The sequence below is a fragment of the Tenrec ecaudatus genome, chromosome 2 (assembly GCF_050624435.1).
Source record: "Tenrec ecaudatus isolate mTenEca1 chromosome 2, mTenEca1.hap1, whole genome shotgun sequence".
NCBI classification, from domain to species: Eukaryota; Metazoa; Chordata; class Mammalia; order Afrosoricida; family Tenrecidae; genus Tenrec; species Tenrec ecaudatus.
This window is the reverse complement of record NC_134531.1, coordinates 67,416,983-67,437,956: the sequence shown is the minus strand read 5'-3', so window position 1 is coordinate 67,437,956 and position 20,974 is coordinate 67,416,983. Positions and strand designations below refer to the sequence as shown.

At 45.1% G+C, this 20,974-nt stretch overlaps 1 protein-coding gene and 1 pseudogene across 1 annotated transcript; one reads left to right on the top strand and one right to left on the bottom strand.

The window, feature by feature from the left end:
• Nucleotides 1-16,525: 16,525 nt before the first annotated feature.
• On the bottom strand, nt 16,526-18,031 carry CARTPT (CART prepropeptide). Its single transcript, XM_075543040.1, has 3 exons — nt 17,876-18,031; nt 17,399-17,482; nt 16,526-16,633 (listed from the first exon to the last, which is right to left on the bottom strand). The coding sequence occupies exons 1-3, from the start codon at nt 18,029-18,031 to the stop codon at nt 16,526-16,528; spliced, it is 348 nt and encodes a 115-aa protein (XP_075399155.1).
• A 2,346-nt stretch (nt 18,032-20,377) lies between these two features.
• On the top strand, nt 20,378-20,482 carry LOC142442147 (small nucleolar RNA SNORA4; annotated as a pseudogene).
• The last annotated feature ends 492 nt before the right edge of the window (nt 20,483-20,974 follow it).

The window sequence follows — 20,974 nt, the reverse complement described above, 5'->3', positions numbered from 1 at the left end:
GATAGGCGAGATAAACAATTCAGAGACAAAAACAACAGGACTGACAGTTCCGGGGGACACGGGAGAAGGGGAGGTGGGAGAAAAGAAGAGGGGAGTCAACCAGCCCAAGGATAAGGGAACAACAAGTAAACTAAAATCAATGTAGAGAAGGGTGTAGGATGCCTAGTGGGGCTTAATCAAAGGCAATGTAATAGCGAGGAATTACTAAACCTGAATGAAGGCCAAACATGATAGTGGGGCAAGAGGAAAGTAAAGGGAAATAAAGGAAAGAACTAGGAGGTAAAAGGCATTTATAAAAGTCTAAATACAGGCATGTACATATGTAAATATATTTATATATAACAGTAGGGAAATAGATCTATGTACTTATAGCTATATGTTAAGAATTAACGCAGCAGATGGACATTGAACCTTGACTCAATTACTCCTTCAACACAAACCTGGCATTCCATAATGTTCACCTTCCTGACATGATCGCTGAAGAAAAAAGGGTGCATAAACAAATGTGGCGAAGAAAGCTGATGGTGGCTGGCTATCAAAAGATATAGCGTATGGGGTCTTAAAGTCTTGAAGATAAACAAGTGCCTATCTAGCTGAGAAGCAGCAAAGCCCACATGGAAGAAGCACACCAGCCTGTGTGATCATGAGGTGTCAATGGAATCAAGTATCAAGCATCTAAGACCAGAACAAAATCATACCAATCTGAATGGGAGGGTGAGTATGTGGAGTGGAGACCCAAACCCCATCTGTAAACTATTGGACATTCCCTTACAGAAAGGTCACAAGGAAAAGATGAGTAAGTCCGGGTGTAGTAGAGCACCGATGAAACATACAACTTTCCTCTAGTTCTTTAATGCTTCCTCTCCACCCAAACCCCCCACCACTGTCATGACCTCAATTCTACCTTACAAATCGGACTAGACTAGAACATGTATGCTGCTACAGGTAAGAGCTTGCAATATAGGGAATCCAGGATAGATAAACCCATCAGGGCCAACAATAAGAATAGAGATACCAGGAGGATAAGGGAAAGGTGGGGGGAGAAAGGGAGGATCAATCACAAGGATCAACATATAACGCCTCCCAGGGGGACGAAAAGCAAGAAAGTGAGTGAAGGGTGACAGAGGACAATGTAAGATACGAAAATAATAATCTATAATTTATCAAGGGTTCATGAGGGAGGGAAGGTGAGGGAGGGAGGGGGATAATGATGAACTGATATCAAGGGCTCAAGTAGAAAGAAAATGCTTTGAAAATGATGGTGGCAACATATGTACACATGTGCTTGACACAATGGATGAATGTATAGATTGTGATAAAGAATGTAAGAGCCCCCAATAAAAGTATTTAATAAACAAATTTAAAAGGCAGCTTCAGCCAGAGTGCAGTATTGCACTGACAAGACACACAACTTTCCTCTAGTTTTTCATGGTTCCTCCCCCAACTATCATGACTTCAATTCTACCTTACAAATTGGACTAGACCAGCACATATATGCTGCTACAGGTAAGAGCCCACAACACAGGGAATCCAGGACAGATAAACCCCTGAGAACCAATGAGAGTAAAGATGTCAACAGAGTAGAGAAGGTAAAGGGAGAAGGGGGAGAAAGGGGAACCAATTGCAATGATCTACATATAAACCCTGTCCCCTGGGGGGACAAACAACAGAAACATGGGTAAAGGAGACAGCGGATAGTGTAACATATGAAAATAAAAGTAATTTATAAATTATCAAGGGTTCACAAGAGTGGGAGGGGAGAGGAGGAAGGGGGAAAAGATGAGCTGATACCAAGGCTCAAGTAGAAAGAAAATGCTTTGAAAATGATGATAAGAGTTGTATGAGCCCCCAATAAAATAATTAAAATATTTTTTAAAATGATGGTGGCAACATATGTACACATGTGCTTCATATAACCGATGCATGGATTGTTATAAAAGCTATAAGAGCTCCCCAAAAGTGATTTATTAAAATAAAAAATAATAAATTAATTAAAACCATGTCAGTTTCAAGAGGAAGTGACACACAAAAGACACCAGAAAACAGCCTCCCAGAGGAGACCCTGCACTGTGGCCATGCAGTCACGAGGACACCGGTGATCAGAGGAAACCACCCTTCAATTAGAAAATATCATTAGGCAGATGATAAGATACCAAGCTTGAGATGATGTAATGTATAAAGGAAACCCCAAAGAAGATACATATGAACATCAAAAGCTTTTAACATTTCATTCTCTTGTGTGTGGTAAATTATGTTTCTAAGCTGAGACTAACAATCACTTCAGGAAATCAAGGTTAAAGAGAACTGAAAATGACAATGGAGATTTTAAATAAATAAGATGAGCCTGAGGAAAATAAATTGAGTCTTGCTGACATTTATGTAGACAAATACATCAAACTCAATCAGGAAAATAAAAAGAGTAAAGTCCAATGCCACTTCAGAATTATAGCAACCCTATATCGACTATAAATCTTGAATAAAGCCTCCTCAAGGAGGGCCTTGTGGGTCTGAACTGCCAACAACAGAAGGAAACCCAGAACATGTAGACATTAAGTCTAAGATGATGAATACTCACTTCTTCAAATCAGATGTTGATGCCCTCTTAAAATTTCATTTCATATGAAGGACAAGTGGAGAAAACTGCTAGACCACATGGGGAAATGCACCAAAGCTGGGGCCACAACCAAATTAAAGCAGCTCATCAGGCAGGCCAAAAACAACCTCACTGCTGTCTCTCATCAATTCCCACTACTCAACAGAAAGAACTTCCCCTTCCGGTTTCTGAGACTTTAAATCGTTATAGGAGGAGACTCTTTCATTTTTCTCCTGCAGAGTGGCCACAGGTTCAAACCACTGACCTTGTAATTAGCAGTTCAATGCAGGTAAAGTCTTGCTATCTAGGGGTGAAGGAAAAACAAAGGCTTGCATTCTCTTCCAAATTACAAGCTCAAGTGAAGATGGAAATCAATGGCTCAAGTAACAAGAAAAAAACCATGAGATTTATACTCATCAAATAAAGCTGTGATATATTTTAATATAATGCAAATACTAACATGTAATTTTATATCCTTTCATGATTCTTTTATAATAAACTTTATATGTTTTATAATAAAATTTTGTTAGAACTTAAAAAACATTAAATGGTTAATCACATATAAAATAAAAGTCAATTAATACCTCGATGGGCAGTTTGAAGCCCTTAACCTGTGTAAACATTTTGTTCCTCCAGTATATCTGAAATGTTGGTATTTTTTATAATGCCATTTTACAAATAAGGAAAAAGGAGTCCAGGTGGTTAGGTAACTTGCCCAAGTTTAACTAGCTAAGTTTATTCTAGCTATGGAGCTAGAACGCAAACTCTAGCTCCAACAGGGCCAGTATGGTACAAATTTGGTTTCCACGGCTTCTCAATGTGTTGTCTCTTGGTGAGGTTCGAAATGTTCTATTTCCCTTTTGCACCAAGATCTGTGTTATCTGGAGTGACTGACCAGAAAGAAGGTTAGAAAACAGAGCGAAAACACTGGACAAAGAAAACAACTATGGATCTGAGGTAGTTTATTGTACCAACCTGGCCAATAAACCCATGTGGGGTTAATTGAAGGACGGAGAGATAAATGGCTCGGTAAGCCTCACCTTTTGAATTCTCGGGTATCTTGCTTTCTGATGGTTGGACCAGGGTGCAGCTGCCTTAGCCAATTCCCTGCTTCAGCTTGCGAGGCTTACTTCCTGCAGGACATCCCTGAGGAGAAGCTGCATAGACCTACCCGGATGCAGCCGTGGGTGCTGAAGCAGCTGTGTGGAGACCCCTGTCAGCACTGAGATGCTGACACGTTCACTGACTCAGCTCTCCTCCTGCAGTCAGCATCATTGAGTGTGTTTTGTGAGATGGAGGAGGACTTTGTGGATTGGTGTCAGACATATGAGTTAATATTAGACTTGTGGGCTTGGGCAGCACTGGGTTGGGATGTTTTCTTGATGTGCACTTAACCTTTATATGTAACTCTCTCTTATACATGAGTTTCTGTGGATTTGTTTTCTAAAAGTATCCCGACTAACATAGGATCAAACCCCTGACACCGAGCCCAGAACATCAGCATTGCCTCCCACTAAGCAGTCTTCTACCACTGCAATAATTTTGCACCTGCAAAGTGTGACTTCTTTGCAGGTCACAGATTAACTTGCTCTGGCCCCCCCAAAGTCTATTCCTGACCTCATCAAAACCAGATTCCAGAGTTCATTAGATTATCTCCTCAGGCATTGAGATCTAATGAGATTTTGCCTACAGAAATGTAATTGTATTAAAAGCATGAGATCATTAAGACACGTGCCCTCGTGAAGAAACTGCTTCTTCCCCCTCAGAACTCTAATTATGTGCAGCTCCATGGAGGTGCAGTGGTTCCGCGGGTTCCTGGGAGGGGTCTCTCCCAACACAGGAGCCCCACTCCATGTAGCTAGGGTGTTCTCCTGAGCACGTACTCCGTGCAGTCTTCAGACTACATGGATGCTAGTGATGTGCTTAGGAAAGAAAGAACTGCAAGGATGGGACCGAGACCCCACATCCTCTAACACCTGACACCTGAAGCGTCAGAGAGCATGAGAAAAGTGAATGCAGAGGACAAAGTCAGACTATAAAGTTAACTCATAAAGTGTCACTGCAAAATCATAGACATTCTCTATTAAAACATCAAAATGTGGCAAAGGGGGATTTGATCACAAGGATCAACCTAGAACCCCCTCCCAGGGGGACAAATAACGGAAAAGTGGGTGAGGGGTGATGGAGGATGATGTAAGAGATGGAAATAATAATCTATAACTTATCAAGGGTTTGTGAGGGAGAGAGGGGGGTAGGGAGGGGGAAGAAATGGGGAGCTGATATCAGGGGCTCAAGTGGGAAGAGAATGCTTTGAAAATGATGATGGCAGCATATGTGCAAATGTGCTTGACACACTGGGTGAATGAATGGATTGTGATAAGAGATGTAAAAGTCCCAATAAAAGTATTTAAAACAAACAAACAAAAAACATCAGAATGTGTAGCTATGTTTACTCCGCACATCCTCTATCTCAGTCTGCACAATGCTGTAAGGTGGTGTTTCCATCAATGTAACCCTTCCCCCTAAGAATCCTCGAGGGACTCAAACTGTGTTCTTTATAACTGCTCTTTAGTTTGGGAAATGAAAACTTAGTGTGAAGAAGCAAGATCCAGACTGTAGGGTGAACTAGCTAAGGTTTCCCCAAAAAGTTCTCATAGGGCAGTCCTTGCTACCCTTGAGGAATGAGCAAATGCATTCCTGTGACGAAAAAGTTCCTTGGTACAGTTTTCTACGTCTTATTCTTTTCATGACAGTTTGTAGTTTTCTTAAAACTTCTTCATAATAAGCTTTTGTGATTGTCTTATATCGTTCAAGAAAATTTTTTCAAAATTCCCCCTGTGGGGTCCAAAAATCCAGTCACCATAACCTTCTGAGTTGACCTTTCAGCTCTGAATTGAACTAGCCCAGCAGACCCCTTTGGTCTGCATGGATTAGGCTTTTTATTTTTTAAGATCATTTTATTGGGGGCTCTTACAATCAATGTATCAATTGTGTCAAGCATATTTGTACATATGTTGCCATCATTAGTTTCGATATCAGCTCCTCTTTTCCCCCTCCCTCCCCACCTCCCCCAGGTGACCGCTCGATAAATTATAAATTATTATTATTTTCATATCTTACACCGACCTTCCCTCATGGTTTCTGTTGTTCCTCCCCCTGGAAGGGGGGTGTGGTTTGTGTCTGTCATTTCTATTGGTTCCCCCTTTCCACTCCTCCTCTCCCCACCTTTCCCCTACCATCCTGGTATTACTACTCCCATTTCTGTTCCTGAGGAGTTTATCTGACCTGGATTCCATGTGTCGTGAGCTCTTGTCTGTACCAGTACACATGCTCTGGTCTAGTCTGAAGTAAAAGACAGAACTGGGATCATGATAGTGGGGGTGGGGGTGGGGAGGCCCCAAGGAACCAGAGGAACAGTGTGTGTTTCATCGGTGCCATACTTCACCCTAGTTGACTCATCCCTTCTTTGCAACCCTTCTGGGAGGGGATGTTCCATTGCCTACAGATGGGTTTTGGGTGTCTGCTCCAGCCCCTCCTGTTCTCAACAATGTTTGCTTGTTGTCTTCTAATGCCTGTTATCTGATCCCGTTGACACCTCATGATTGCACAGGCTTGTGTGCTTCTTCCACATGAGCTTGTTGTTTCTCTAAAGCCCGCTTGGTTAGCTTCAAGCTTTTAAGACCCCAGGCACTATAGCTTTTGCTAGCTGGGCACCATCAGTTTTCTTCACCGCACTTGCTTGTGCACCCATTTTGTCTTCAGCGATTGTGCCAGGTGGGTGAACATCACAGAATGCTAGGTTATTAGAACAAAGAGTTCTTGCATTGATGGAGGGCTTGAACAAAGGCCCAAAGTCTGCCCACTACGTCAATGTATTGTGTACATAAATATATGTACATTGACCAATACCTCTATTTTTATGAATTAATATATTTACATATGTGCATACCTATATTTATGCCTCTATCCATAGCTTTGCTTCCTAGATCTTTCCTGTTTCCTTTTACCTTCTTCCTGTCCCACCATCATTCTTAGATTAGACTTTTTTCTGGTTCTCCAGGATATATAAATCTTTTTCTGATTTTTTAACATTTTTATTGGCAAGGTGGCATTAAAAAACTAAATACGTGTTAGTGTAGGCCCACTATTCATTGGGCACTATCAAGAAAAGAGATCTGAACCAAAGTCCAAGTTACTCTTGGGGTAACAGTCATTGGCTCCTTGTCACTCTGGGGAGTTTTAGTCTGAAGTGCAAGGGCTCTAGATGAGCTTGAGGGAAAGCCAAGTTCACTTAGTGGGGTTTCCACATTGAGTCCTCTGGTATGGTCTATGAAGAATGTTGTATGTGAATGGGTTTCTTCTTCCATTGCTCCTAGACATCCAAATGGTTCATGGTTTGAACCCATTCAGTGAATCGACAGAAGCACGAACTGTAATCTACCACCATGAAAATTACACCCGAGGTGGGGAGGGAAACCCAGCGAAGCAGTTTGCTCTATACCACAAAGGATGACCTAGTTGTCCAACTCAACAACAGCACCCAACATGCCTTTCTGGGCTGGACAAAGCCAACTCAAAGGGAGAGAGGAACAGGGAGATGGCCTTCTTAGATAGGAAGAGAAGTTATCCAAACAAGACTTTACTGCCCCATGCTATTTGGGAGGGTTGCCAGTTCTTAGGGTCATATTTTTTAGATGTCTCTAGCTCATCTGAGAAAGCACCCTCATAAAAGTGTCCTCAACTCGTAGTGAAGAAATTGGCAGGCTAAATAACAGTCATGTTGGCAATATATTGACACTGGTATTTAACAGCATCTCAGTCTGCTTTGTTTTATCCTAGTCTGCCTTTCTTTTTCACCTCCTCTAAAGGAAGAAGAACCCCAGGTGGCTCAGTGGATTAAGAAGAATCCCAGGTGGCTCAGTGGGTTAAATGCTGGACTGCTGACTGCAGAGTTGGTGGTTCAAACTCACCAGCTGCTCCTCAGGAGAAAAATGAGGGTGTCTGCTCCTGTAAGTACTGAAAGCCTCCGTAACCCTCAGAACAGTGCTCTGCCCTAAAGGGTCAGGATGAGTCTGAAGTGATTCATTCAATCACAGTGGGTTTTTGCCTCTCTACAGAAAGAGTTCAAAGGAATTCAAGGCAAAACACCCACCCTGCTTTATTTATGAATTATGATCTGTCTTTGCAGAGTCTGAATTGAAGGAGGCACACATTTTTTCCTGAGGGACACCATTAGCATAGCAATCACCCAGAGAGCAGACAGCCCCTGTGTGGAGTTGTCCTTGGTGACGACACAGAAGTGCTCTAGGGAAGCAAGGATAATTAATGGTGGGTGAATCAGGACCATAAATGTGTCACTCTGCCTTTCTGAGTTGGACACACATGTCCAGGCTTTCTTGGCCATATAAGTCAGGTTTTCTTGCAGACATGTTTATGGAGTAAAACTGGAGGCAGTGCCTCCACTAAATGCTATCAGATTCACCTACAGAATGGCCAAGTGAAATGAAACCTGTCCCCAAGGTCTATTAGAGTACAATGGGCCACAGCTACCAAAAGATATTGCATATAGGGTCTTAAAGACTTGAAGATAAGCAAGCGGCCATCTACCTGAGAAGCAACAAAGCCCACATGGAAGAAGCACACCAGCCTGTGCTATCATGAGGTGTTGATAGGATCAGGCATCAGCCATCAAAGACCCAGAACCAAAAAAAAATCATATCGGGGGGAGGAGGTGGAAATAAAAAAAAATCATATCATTGTGATTGAGGGGGAGTGCAGAGTGGAGACCCAAAGCCCATCTGCAGACAACTGGACACCCCCGCCCCACACAGAAGGGTCACAAGGAAGAGACAAGCCAGTCATGGTGCAGTATAACACCAATGGAACAAACAGCTTTCCTCTATTTCTTTATTGCGTCCTTCCCCCACACTATCAATCATGACCCCAATTCTACCTTACAAATCTAGCTAGACCAGAGAATGTACACTGATACCGATAAGAGCTGAAAACACAGGGAAACCAGGACAGATAAACTCCTCAGGACCAATAAGGGGAGTAGCAATACCAGGAGGGGAAGGGAAATGTTTGGGGAGAAACGGGGAACCAATCACAATGATCTACATATATCCCCCTCCCAGGGGGATGGACAACAGAAAAGCAGATGAAGGGAGGCATCGGTCAGTGTAAGACATGAAAAAAATAATAATGATTTATAAATTATCAAAGCTTCATGAGGAAGGGAAGAAGTTTGGGGAGGGAGGGAAAAAATGAAGCGCTGATACCGAGGGCTCAAGTAGAAAGGCAATGATTTGAGAATGATGATGGCAACAAATGTACAAGTGTGCTTGACACAATGGATATACGTATAGGTTGTGATAAGAGCTGTATGAGTCCCCAATAAAATGATTTTTTTAAAGAAAGAAAGTAATGGGTCAAGGGGTCATTGGATATTAGGAAATTACTGCTGAAGTGGAGCTAATGAACATGCCCAAAATGATTCCCATCCCATCAGAGCTGTGGGACTGGACATAAAGGTCAGGAGCTGTGAGATGCAGACAAAAGGAATCTCAAACTTTCCTCCAGTTCCGAAATGCTTCCTCCACACCCACTATCATGATCCCAGTTCTACCTTACAAACTGGCTAGACCAGAGGATGTACACTGGTACAGATAGGAACTGGAAACACAGGGATTCCAGGACAGATGATCCCTTCAGGGCCAGTGGTGAGAGTGGCGATACCGGGAGGGTGGAATAGAGAGGAGGAACCGATTATAAGGATCTACATATAACCTCCTCCTTGGGGGATGGAAAACAGAAAAGTGGGTGAAGAGAGACGGTGGACAGAGTAAGATATGACAAAATAATAATTTATAAATTACCAAGGGTTCAAGAGGGAGCGGGGAGCGGGGAGGGAGGGGGGAAATCTGATGCCAGGGGCTTACGTGGAGAGCAAATATTTTGAGAATGATGAGCGTAAAGAATGTACAAATGTGCTTTATACAATTGATGTATGTATGGATTGTGATAAGAGTTGTATGAGTCCCCAATAAAATGATTTATTTTAAAAAGGGAATCTCAGGCAAGCTGGGACGATGAGGGTGAGGAGGAGCATGTTGGAACAGTGAAAGACAGATTCCCTGGAGGGAAGGATTCAATGCTACAAGAAGACCCTTACTCCCTCCCTAGGCCCCTCTGCTAACTGCAAAGTCAGCAGGCAAAACAGCCTTCAGGGAAAAAGAGGACACTGTCTGTTCCAGATTTACAAAATCCCTACGGAGCCGTTCATATGCGATCGCGACGAGTCAGAATTGACTCAGTGGCAGTGGGTTTAGTTCGTTTTATTATTTTTTTTCAGGCACAGCCACAGAGTCCCAATTAAATGGGCCTTCTTGTTACACTTTATCATAGCCCTTTGAGGGCAGCATCATGATTTTTCTTTGTTGCTGTGTCCCTGGAGACTAGCACTGTGCTTGCCCCAGAGTACCAGAACTCCAAACCGCACTCACTGCCATCGAGTCGATGACAATTCATAGTGACCTTGTAAGGCTGGGTAGAAGTGCCCTTGTGGGTATGGAATAGAAAGCCTTGTCTTTCCCCCTGACACAGAGCAGTTGCTGAAAAAGCTGTTTGCTGGATTAGGAGTCAGCTCATGAAAAGGTAGACCCCGCTGTTTTACCATGCTGGAAATTGCTTAGAAGAAAGAAGTATTGACGTATGTGTTTTCAATAAAATCACAGTAATTGCTGTTCAGAGTAACACTGAAAAAATCACTGGAGAGCTATAAGAGAAGTTTCCAATATACACCATGCAATAAACAACTGAATAAATGCTTGTTTATGTTCTTCTCCCAATTCCCTCTACAGATGTCCTCTCCCTCAGCCCTTCACCAACACAATACACAGGCACTCTCGCTTTCTCCTCTTCCCAATCTCTCTGTCTAGAAACACCCTAACCTTCCCTGCTTCCCTCCAATATACCTCCCTCCATCACTTACCAAGCAGCCAAAAAAAGAACAATTTCTCCCTATTACTGTTTATTAAAAAACAACAAGCACAACCCACTGTTCTTGCCGTTGTGACTTAGAGAATCAGTGATACCATTGCCACACGCTGTCTCCGAGTCCTTGGTACTCTGTCTTCCTTTGGGCACATGTGTTGAGCCTTGGATATACTCAGACAGAGCCACGTTTTAGCAAAATGTGAAGCAGATAAAACATGTCCTTCCTACTGGGCCCCTGATACCTTCGTTTCTCTGCAGTCATAGGGGAAAAAAAAGGATATTATGTGGATGAAGCACCAATAAACCTGTGTTTTAATAAGAGAATATGGAAACCACTAACCAAAGCATGAGTAAGTGAATGATCTGTGTCTCTTAGGGATATTTGCCATTTCAATGGAAAGGTGTCTGGGGAATGAGTGTGGGGACGGATAACGACCAATGGAAGATTGGCTGCAAAGTCCAGCCAAATCTATCCATTTGAGACCAACCTCGAGACACTTTGCCAGGACTCACAGGAAAAAGATCAAGATGAAAAGGGGATAAGAAAAGCTATATATTCGTGTAGGTGTGAGAGATCCTGTATTTATCTAAAGGAGATGCCAGGGGAGAAAACGGAACAACAGAGAAACAACAACCAGAGAAATCTCTTTCAGTTAACCAAAGAAAATCTTAAATCTTTCAAGTGAAAGGATTCCAACCAAATTCAGGCACGTTTATGGAGACAACCTACGCCAAGATAGCCCTCCTGGTTCCCCAGTGGATGGAAGAGAAATAGGCAAATCCATTTCCAATCTAGATGGTGTCTTAAATTCCTGTCGTGAACTAATCCCCTCACAAGAACAGAGAAAACACAAACAGAGGAAACTGAAAACTTGGAGGTCGGCTCAAAGCAGACAGGAGCCCATGGAGGCTGGGCTGCGGCTGGGCTGAAGGATCAGACGCAGACCGAGGGGGCTACGAGTTTGAGTCACGTGGACTGAGTGGCCAAAAGCTGCCCCAGGGAGCCACGTGCACTCCTAGAAGCCAGAACTGGAGGGGGGCTCCTGCAATCATGAATACACCCTTAATTTGTTCCACTGTGGTCATGGACTACGGGGGGGGGGGGGGGCTTTTGCTTAAACCTAGAGGGGGAGGAGAAGGAGGAGGGTGTGGCCTTGGAACCAGAAATTCAACCACTGGCTACCTCCCTGAACTATCACTTCAAAGCGAGGGGCTATGAAGCCACAAACCACTGTCTGCGTTGCCTAGGGCTGTCCTAACAGAAGCACCGCAAGCCGGCTACTTTAAAGAACGGAAGTGAACCTTTCCACAGTTCTGCTGGCTAAACTCAAGCCAGGGTCTCGGTCTCAGCCTTGTTGGGACCTTCCTTATCGGTAGTCATGGGCATTCCTGATTCTCGGCAATTCCCACATAGCACCTCTTTTCCGTGTGTGTGTGTGTGTGTGTGTGTGTGTGTGTGTGTGTGTGTGTGTGTGTGTGTGTTGAGGGGGCTGGGGATTGTCTCTGTCTGTGCTGCTCTGAATCGAACTCAGAAGTGATTAGGCTTAGAATCCATCTTACAGCAGTATACGGTGCAGTGAGTTACCTAATGGCTGGTCTAGCTATGGTCCTCCAGTTTGTGATGTAGTCTAAATCCTGGCCTCTGCGCCGATGGTTACAGTTTCATGTTCTGGTTGCTGTGAGGTGCCGTCAAGTCGGTTCTGACTCCGCAGCCCTCTGTACAACAGAACAGAACAGTGCCTGGTTCTGTCCCAGCCTCACAATCATTATCGTGTTAGAACCCATTGTTGCAGCCACGGTGTCAATCCACCTTGTCGAGGGTCTGCTCCGCTGCTTTATCTTCATCAGCAAGTGTTTCAAGCCCCCTCACTTTCAGAAGGCAAGGTTGTCTCCTCTGCATACTGTAAGTTGTTCATGAGCTTCCTCCAATCCTGGTGTCACATTCTTCTTCATAGAATCTAGCTTCTCTGATGATGTGCTCAGCATACAGATTGAATGAGTTTGGTGAGAAGGTGCAACCCCAATGCACACCTTTCTTGATTTTAAACCATGCAGTGTCCCCTTGTTCTGTTCACACAACTGTCTCTTGAGCCAGGTATAGATTCCACATAAGCCATATTAAGTGTTCTGGGATCCCCATTCTTTTCAAGCCTAGCTATAGATTCTTATGATCCACACAGTTCTATCTGACAGTGAGGCAGGATTAGGGTGGGATGTGACTCAAGTCACCGTTTGAGAGGGAGTCGGTATGATCCTTCTTGCCGTAATTCCTCGTGTAATGTATTAGAAGTTCTAACCTCTATGCCTGTGGTTTTAATCCACTTTTGGAATGATTCCTCTGCTCTGCTAATGGGCAGGATTAAGGGGAGATGTATTCTGAGTCTGCACATTAGTAGAAGGTGGAAAGCAAGTCACCATCTTTTGTTTCCTTGTGGGTTTGGTCAGCTAAAAAACACATCTCAACATCATTTGTCTGTGGATGAGAGCCGCCTCAGAAGCAAGAACACAGAGAAGTCCTGTGTCCATTGGAAAAAGCACTAGTGGAGCATGTTGGAGGTCTCTGTCTGAAGGGATGGCGGCCGAGACCAGAGGCACCAGAGGCTGCAGCCCAGAGCCCATGATGCTGTCGTGGTTGAGTGCCATCAAGTTGCTTCCCACCTGTGGAGGCCTTATGCACAACTGAATGAAAGCCTGCCCAGTCCTACACCACCCCCACAATTGTTCCTGGGCTTGAGCCCCTCTTGCAGCCAAGGTGTCAGTCCATCTCCTTCAGGCCCTTCCCTTCCTTCACTGCCCCTCTACTTTACCAAACATGTTGCCCTTCTCCGGGGACTGGTCTATCCTGACCACATGTGCTAACTATGTAGGACAAAGCCTTGCCATTCTTGGCTCTAAGGAGCACTTTCTACTTCTTCCAAGACACATCCGTTTGTTCTTTTAGCAGCCCATGGTACTTTCAATATTCTTCTCCAGCAGCACAATTCAGGTATATAGATTTTACTATGGTCTTCTTTATTCAGTGTACAACTTTTACATGCATATGAGGTGATTGAAGGTGCCATGGCTTGGTTCAGGGGCACCTTTGTCCTAGAAGTAACATCTTTGTGTCTTAATACTCTAAAGAGGTCTCGTGCAGCAGATTTACCCAATGCAATGTGTCTTTTGATCTCTCAACTGCTGTTTCCATGAGCAATGATTGTGGATCCAAGCAAGACAAAATCCTTGATAACTTCAACTTTTCTCCATTTGTCATGTTACCTACTGAAGCTTTCGTGTGTGTGTGTGTGTGTGTGTGTGTGTGTAGAGAGAGAGAGAGAGAGCACGCGTGAGAGAGAGAGAGAGAGAGAGAGAGAGAGAGAGAGAGAGAGAGAGAGAAAACAGGGGGAAAGAATATATAGTTATCATTTTTGTTTGTTAGTTCCCACTGAGTCTTCTTTGACTAATGGCAACCTTATGTATACAGAAAGGTAAAACAAAAATTATTGCTACTGGACTGAGCAGCATTATGGGGTTAAGCATTCCTTTGCCATTACTAGATGGCAGCAGACACGTTATCTCACTGATATGTCCATCTTTGCCTAATTGGGGTTCTTGAAAATAAAATGAAAAGTTCAATACAAACAGTGGCTTCCTGGGGAGTATCCTGAGCCGGTGAAATTCAAGACAGAGTGGTCAGTTTAGAAGGTTAGTGTGACAGTTTCTGGAGACTTCACAGGGGATAGATTTTCTTGGAAGACACAGAGCAGTCACGGGAGCTTATTATGAAGACATTGAAGACTGACAACTGCAATGGTGACCAAAAAAATCAGGAATGAAGTTTGCACCAAGGAATTTTTTCCCATTCTGCAGGGGTAGCAGAGACGCACAGACACAAAAATCAAACGACACATGGGAACAACTAGTCCAATGGACTGATGAGCCTAACAAACCCTAATCCCCACAACTCAGAGGCCACAAGAACAGGAGGGTGTCCACCTGTCACTACCAACTACTCTGGAAGGAATCACACTATAAAGTCCCAGATAGCGTCCTAGAAAAATGTGCAACAGAATTGAAAATCATGAGAACCAAGCGTTGGGGTCTTATAGAAACTGTGTGAGAACAGTCGTCCATTTAAAAGTAAAAGGGCTGCCTTTACCCAAGGATGCAGGCTTAGAAAAGAAGGAGGAATGAAAACAGGAAGCACTAGGAGGAAGTGGGATAAACGATGTTACAATGAGGAACTGAGATGAATTAGTTGAAATGATGTGTTCTGTAAACTTCAGCTAAATCACAATAAAAAGTATTTTTAAAGTATTTCCTGAAATGATTTGTTCCTTTGAATAAAGCCTTTCCCACCAGTATGTTTATAAGTATATTTATTAGTGGGAAAGACTGGGCCTCACACCCTCAGGAGCACCTGATAGGCTTATTTCCCTTCCTAGAACAAACTTCAATTCCCAAAGAGCCCATGTCTCATCAGTGTACACCCCATCCTCAGTTATTGACATAGGCTTTAAAGACCAGGTCATTATGCAAAATCCCCTGGATGTGAGAGAGAAGGTGGCTTATCTTCAGTGCTGGTGCCCACACCACCCATCAAGCACTCCCTCCCCTCCCCACTCACCACCCCCAACTTTGTCTTGGTATGTACATGGAACAATTGACCTCCTTTTCCCATCATGCCTTACCCACCACCACAGAACCCACAGGAGTTGTGGTGCTGGTGCTGGTAGACAAGGGTTGCCCGCAATGCACCGTGTTCCCATCGCACCCACCCTGGACTGAGACTCAGTCATCCTCCATCCTCTCCACCGACCAGCCCTCCTCTGATTCTCTTATCTTCCACCCATCCCCATGCCCTCCCCCTGCCTGACCCTGCCCACCTTCAATCTCAAGTCATCCCACCAGCACCCCCATGCCCTCAGTGGCCACATCAAGACCTATTGGACAAATGAAGAAGGCACTGTCATGGCTGGTCAGCCACTGGCCATTGCTTGGGGCTCTGGTTTAGCATTGGATTGGTCCATCCTGGGCCACACAGGTGTGGGGAGAGGGAGGCTGAGCCATTGGAGGCACTGAGGCCACCTCAGAATTTTGTCAAAGTTGTCAGCCTTGTAAATTTTCAAATGAGAAAAGCATTAAGCAAGGAGTTGGTGTGTGGGGATACATTGATTCACCCAAGCAAAAGTGCTGGTTTTTCGAATAGCTTACTTAGGCTAAAATCTGACACCATCTGTCTTTTATGGGTCTCATGATTAAAATGAAGGATCTCCACTCTCAAAATCCTGTCAGCTCAATGCCAGCCACCCCCTCTCACCACATACATTTGCAGCCTTCTCCTCTGCACTCAACGAAAAATAGAGTGCACCCAAGCCTGTGTGAGAAAGCCCTAATTAAGAATCACAACTCCTTGGGGTCACAGTATTCCCAGTAGGCTGTTATTCTTAAAGTGTTTCTTTTAGAAAACAACAGCATGATTAATCCCATCATTCCTACTGAAATTATTTATGCAGAGACAACAATGCGTGATGAGCAATTATTAAAAACACTTTATTATGTATAATTCGCCTTTGCTGTAATTTGTGTTTCTTGGGGGTGGTTAATTGTCCAGGTAATGATGTCATCTACCAAGATTAACTAGCACTAATATTCATCCAATCATGCCACATACAAAAATACAGTTTTGAAGCAAACATCCCTTTCTTTACACAAAGATACCCAGGGGTTTGTTAGACAAGTAAAATGAGAAAAAAATACTTCGCACGCGTGTCAACACCGTACAAGGAGGCATTACCATTTCACAGGGTCACATCTAATGTGTTCTTTTATTTGGAAACAGCAGGAAAAGAGCCCCCTTCGCCCTCAGTGGGAAGTGCAATCTCCAAGGATGAAGGTGTGGTCCTCTGGGGCAAGCAGAGGGGATGGGAGAAAGGGAGGCGGGTGGATGCCCCTTCATAAGCACTTCAGGAGGAAGGAATTGCAGGAGGTTCCTCGGGGACAGTCGCACAGCTTCCCAATCCTCGCTCCTTTCCGCAGCGCGCACTGCTCGCCGGCGTCGCACTGCAAACAACACACCAGTGACTGTCCTCAATAGCAAACCCAGACTCCTGAGAGTCAGTCTCCCTGTCAACGTGATCTCTGCCTCTTGGGAAGGACGGATGGACCCCATCACCACCACGCAAGAAGCCTTGCCTTCTCTTCTAAGCTAGATGGCATAAAAACTGCAAAAATACAAAACGTTTTTAAAAGAACTAGACCCCCGTCTCTTTCCTTCCATCTATTTGGGAGAAAAAAAATAGGTATCATATTTCTAGGTTCTTTTACTTACCTATTGAAAGGGGGGTGGGGTGGGCAGGAAACAATCAGGCATTTTGTCTAAGAAATAAGCCATAGATCTACACTTTCTCCTAACCTCGCTACTAGCTTTCCTTTCTTCACATTGGAGAAGTGTGTGTGTGTGTGTGTGTGTGCGTGCGCGCGCGCACACACACACGTTTGTGTTTGAGGGAATTGTATCTTTTACCCGGCATTAAACCCGAAAATGAATCTTTCATTTTTACCCTAAACCTTGAACTTTAAAAAGAAAGAAGGAACGAAAAAGCTAGCAAGGAGGAAAAATTGGAGGACCCAGACTGACTAGATCTTCCAACTCTGGGACTTCCTCAGTCCTCTGAAATATCTGGTCTACCTTTTCCCTCTGGGGACTCAGAGGGAGGGCTTGGCGGCGAAAGAAAAGGGAGCCCACAGAATTCTGAAAACCCCGATTCCTGAGTTCTTTAGCCACATCCTGGAAAGCAGGAGGAAGGGGTGACCCCAGAGCCTTACCATGGGCACTTGACCATACTTCTTCTCATAGATCGGAATGCGTTTACTCTTGAGCTTCTTCAGGACTTCCTGCAGCGCTTCGATCTGCAACACACCGCCCGGAGCTCGAAGTTGGCGCCTTGGCTGGGAGCCCAGCCGGGGAGCTCACTTCCTGCCCTAAACAAGGGGCCCTGGACCCACATGCATGTTGCGGGGAAAGTTGGTGTGCGGGAGCTGTCCTAGGTACTGAGCGCAAGTCCCGTGCCGCGGAGTTGAGGCTTGGGTTGATCCGAAGGGTAGAAGGGGGATTCGCCCTACGGACTGCCAGGAGCCCAAGAGCTCGAGACGTCCTTCAGAGATCGCGGGTGCCTGGGCTTTGCTCTGGGTGCCCCGCGCTCTGACGCTGGGGATGGGAGTTGGGGCTGGGACCCAGGAAGGCGCGTCAGGGCAGGGACGGAGAGCTAGCCCAAGGGGTTCCAGGGCGGAGGGGATACCGACCAGTTCCTTCTCGTGGGAGGCGTCGTCCACGGTGGAGTAGATGTCCAGGGCCCTGGGCTGAAGCTCGGCGTCCTCCTGGGCACGGACGCCCAGTAGAGGAAGCAGCAACAGGGCGACGCCCAGGAGGGACAGCAGCCGCAGGCGGGGGCTCTCCATGGTGCTGAAACTCGCCGCTGCTCCGGCAGCCCGCGCTCCCGCCTTTTATAGCGCAACCCAAGCCCTGTGCGGTGCGAAGGGAGGGGGCGAGCTCGGGAAGGAGTACGGAGGAGGGTCCGGGTCAACCGTCTGTAGGCAGCGCTCTGCCGCCGTTTGACGTCAATGCCCGCCGGGCTTCTGGTGCCCGGGAACAAGGTTCTGCGTACAGCCTAGCTAGAGCTCGGGGAACAAGGACCCTACGCCCCTGAATGTGGTCAGCTCCGTGGCGGGGGACAGCTCCCCGGGGGAGAGGGGCAAGTTGAACCTTGTGGGGGCGCAAAGGGTGAGTGGTAAGGGAAAAGGAACAGGAAGAGGAGAGGAAGCGGAAAATGCTTGGGGGGGGGGGAGGGTGCGGAAAGGAAAAGGCAACAAAGTCCCTCCCCATCCATCACCAAGCAGCAGGGGCAGCAGCGCACTCTCCCTTCCCAGCTCTGCCCAGCCTGATCGTGGCAGCAAGGAGGGCTATATGAGGGGCTCCTTACCAAGTAGACCTTCTAGGGCAGAAGAGGCCGACTAGTAGTACATGAAAGAGCCCACGGGCCTCTCCCTGGTGGCCTCTTAGTTATGTAGAGGGGCAAGGAGATTTGGGGAGTTCAGAGAGAGGAATTCTGGTTGCAATCCTGCCTCCACCACTGACAAATTGTGTAACTTTGGAGTTTCTTACAGCCAGCCTATACTTCTGCAGTCTTATTTCCACAACAGTGCTTTAGCCATACCATTGGCTAGATTAATGTCACTGTCAATGGAATTACCTTATGCCCCAGGGGGATGTTTGATAATGCTCTCTAACATAAAATGACAATAATGCTTTTAAAGTGAACAGTCATATAGAAAACCATAGGCATATGGATGGATTGGGGACTCACACTTAATTCTAGTCCCAACCTAAAAACAATTAGTTCTTACGACATGACCTTGTTTGATGCTCACTATCATGAAGATATGGGTGCTATAGCAAACTGTCGTGAAGAAACTAGACAGTACCTGGTTCTTAGAAAGAACAGCATCTGGAATCTGAAAAGCTTGTCTCCAAACAAGCAGCCATCTAAGTGAGATGTCAACAAGCTTGCACAGAAGAAGCAGACCTGCCTTTGTGATCCAAGGATTGAAGCAATAAAAGGCAAATATGAAAGAAGGAATGATGTCAGAGCTTCAATTGTGACTAGCTGGGTTGCTGAAGGCTATGGACGACAGTGGAAGCCCAAAATCCATCTTCAGGGTCCACACATGGATTAAGCCTCCCATGAATCTGTGATCTGACCATAGACCAGGAATGGGAATCGCCTTGCTCTTGTGCAGAATGCAGTGGGACACAGATTATTGCAGCTGCAATTAGGTTTAAAATGTACGCTTTATCATATGATCTCCCCTTTGACCTGTTTTAAATTTGTTCTAGTTTTTAATATTTTTCGGCCTCCTTTTAAGTTGAGGTCTCTCTCTGCTTTTGCATTGTGGTTGTATTGTGGCTGTGTGGGGTGGGGTGGGTGGACTTCCTGTATATGAAACACAGAATGGGTAATGTTCAGGAGACAGTGACTGTATGGGTGGTTTCTCGAGGGCTATGGCAGAGGAAGTCTGGGGGCAGCTGGGGAGCTGATCACAATGAGTACAAGAAAGAAGATAATGTTCCGAAATTGACTACGGAGATCACTTTATTTAATGTCATTAAACTCCTGAATTGTATGATATGCGAATGAGGTGCCAACAAAACTTTAAGAAGAGAATAAAGAGCCTTTCTGAGTCTTGGCTTTTTCTGCTGTGAAACTGTTTCAAATGATGTATGAGCACACCACAGCACCAATAAGATAAAATGAAAGATTGAGTATGTAAGACTCCTGGCCATTGACACCATAAACATTAACCTGTCCTGCCCCTCCCCTAAAGTAGAGGGTCCACACTGAAAAGGAAGAAAGCCCTCAACGAGATAGATTGGCTCTGTGGCTGCAGTGATGGGCTCACCATCACAGCAATTGTGAGGATGGCCCAGAACCAACCTTCTGTTTTTCCACAGGGTCACTATAAGTCATAACCGACCCAAAGGCCCCTCACAGCGACAGCTCCTGCCCTCTGAACCCTGAAGCTTCCTAAATAAGTGACCATGAACAGTACCTTTTCTTACGGCAAAGTTAACCATTCCAGAACTCCTTGCATTCCCCAGCCTCCACCTGCCCCAGCCTTCACTCCCATATCCAGGAAGCCTGCCAAGAAAGGAGTGAAACATTGTGGCCCCCTAATTATGAAAATACCTTCAGAGATTAGAAGGTCAGTGGTGAGCTAAATCCTCACTAAACTTGTGAAGACACTGGGTTTTTAAAAGGCTGTGTGGGCTGTTTGGGAAAACAAAGAGAAAACCATACTCCACAGTGGACTATACCACTTAGTATAGTTCACTACTATTTTGTGGCCTACATTTAAAATAAATAAATAAAAATTTTTAAATAATTTTAAAAATAAAAAATAAATAAAAGGCTGCAGGCCTTCAAACCTGAATGCAGATGGAAGTTCTTGTAGAAGCAGAGGCTTCCCTCTTAGACTGCACACCTGCCTGCCTTCCCCGCTTGCCTGCACACCTTCCTGCCTTCCCCGCTTGCCTGCACACCTGGTTTCTTTCAGCCCCTCCTTTCCTTTAACCGCTCCATTACTAGCACCCAGTTCTGCACAGTTGCTCCAGTCAACTTACTTCCTATCTCTTAGCCACCACTTTCACCTTCTTCTGATATCTTCTCATCCAGTGTTATTATCAAATTTTCCCATTAAAAATACGAGGCGCAGTCAAAAATATTGCTCCAAAATAGCGGAACCTGTTATTAAGCCAAAGTGTTAATTGTGAAGCTGTAGTCTCTTGGAATAGCCTCTCTCTATGTCCAAACCCTTCTGAAGCTGTTGCTCCTGGCCCTCTAAGCC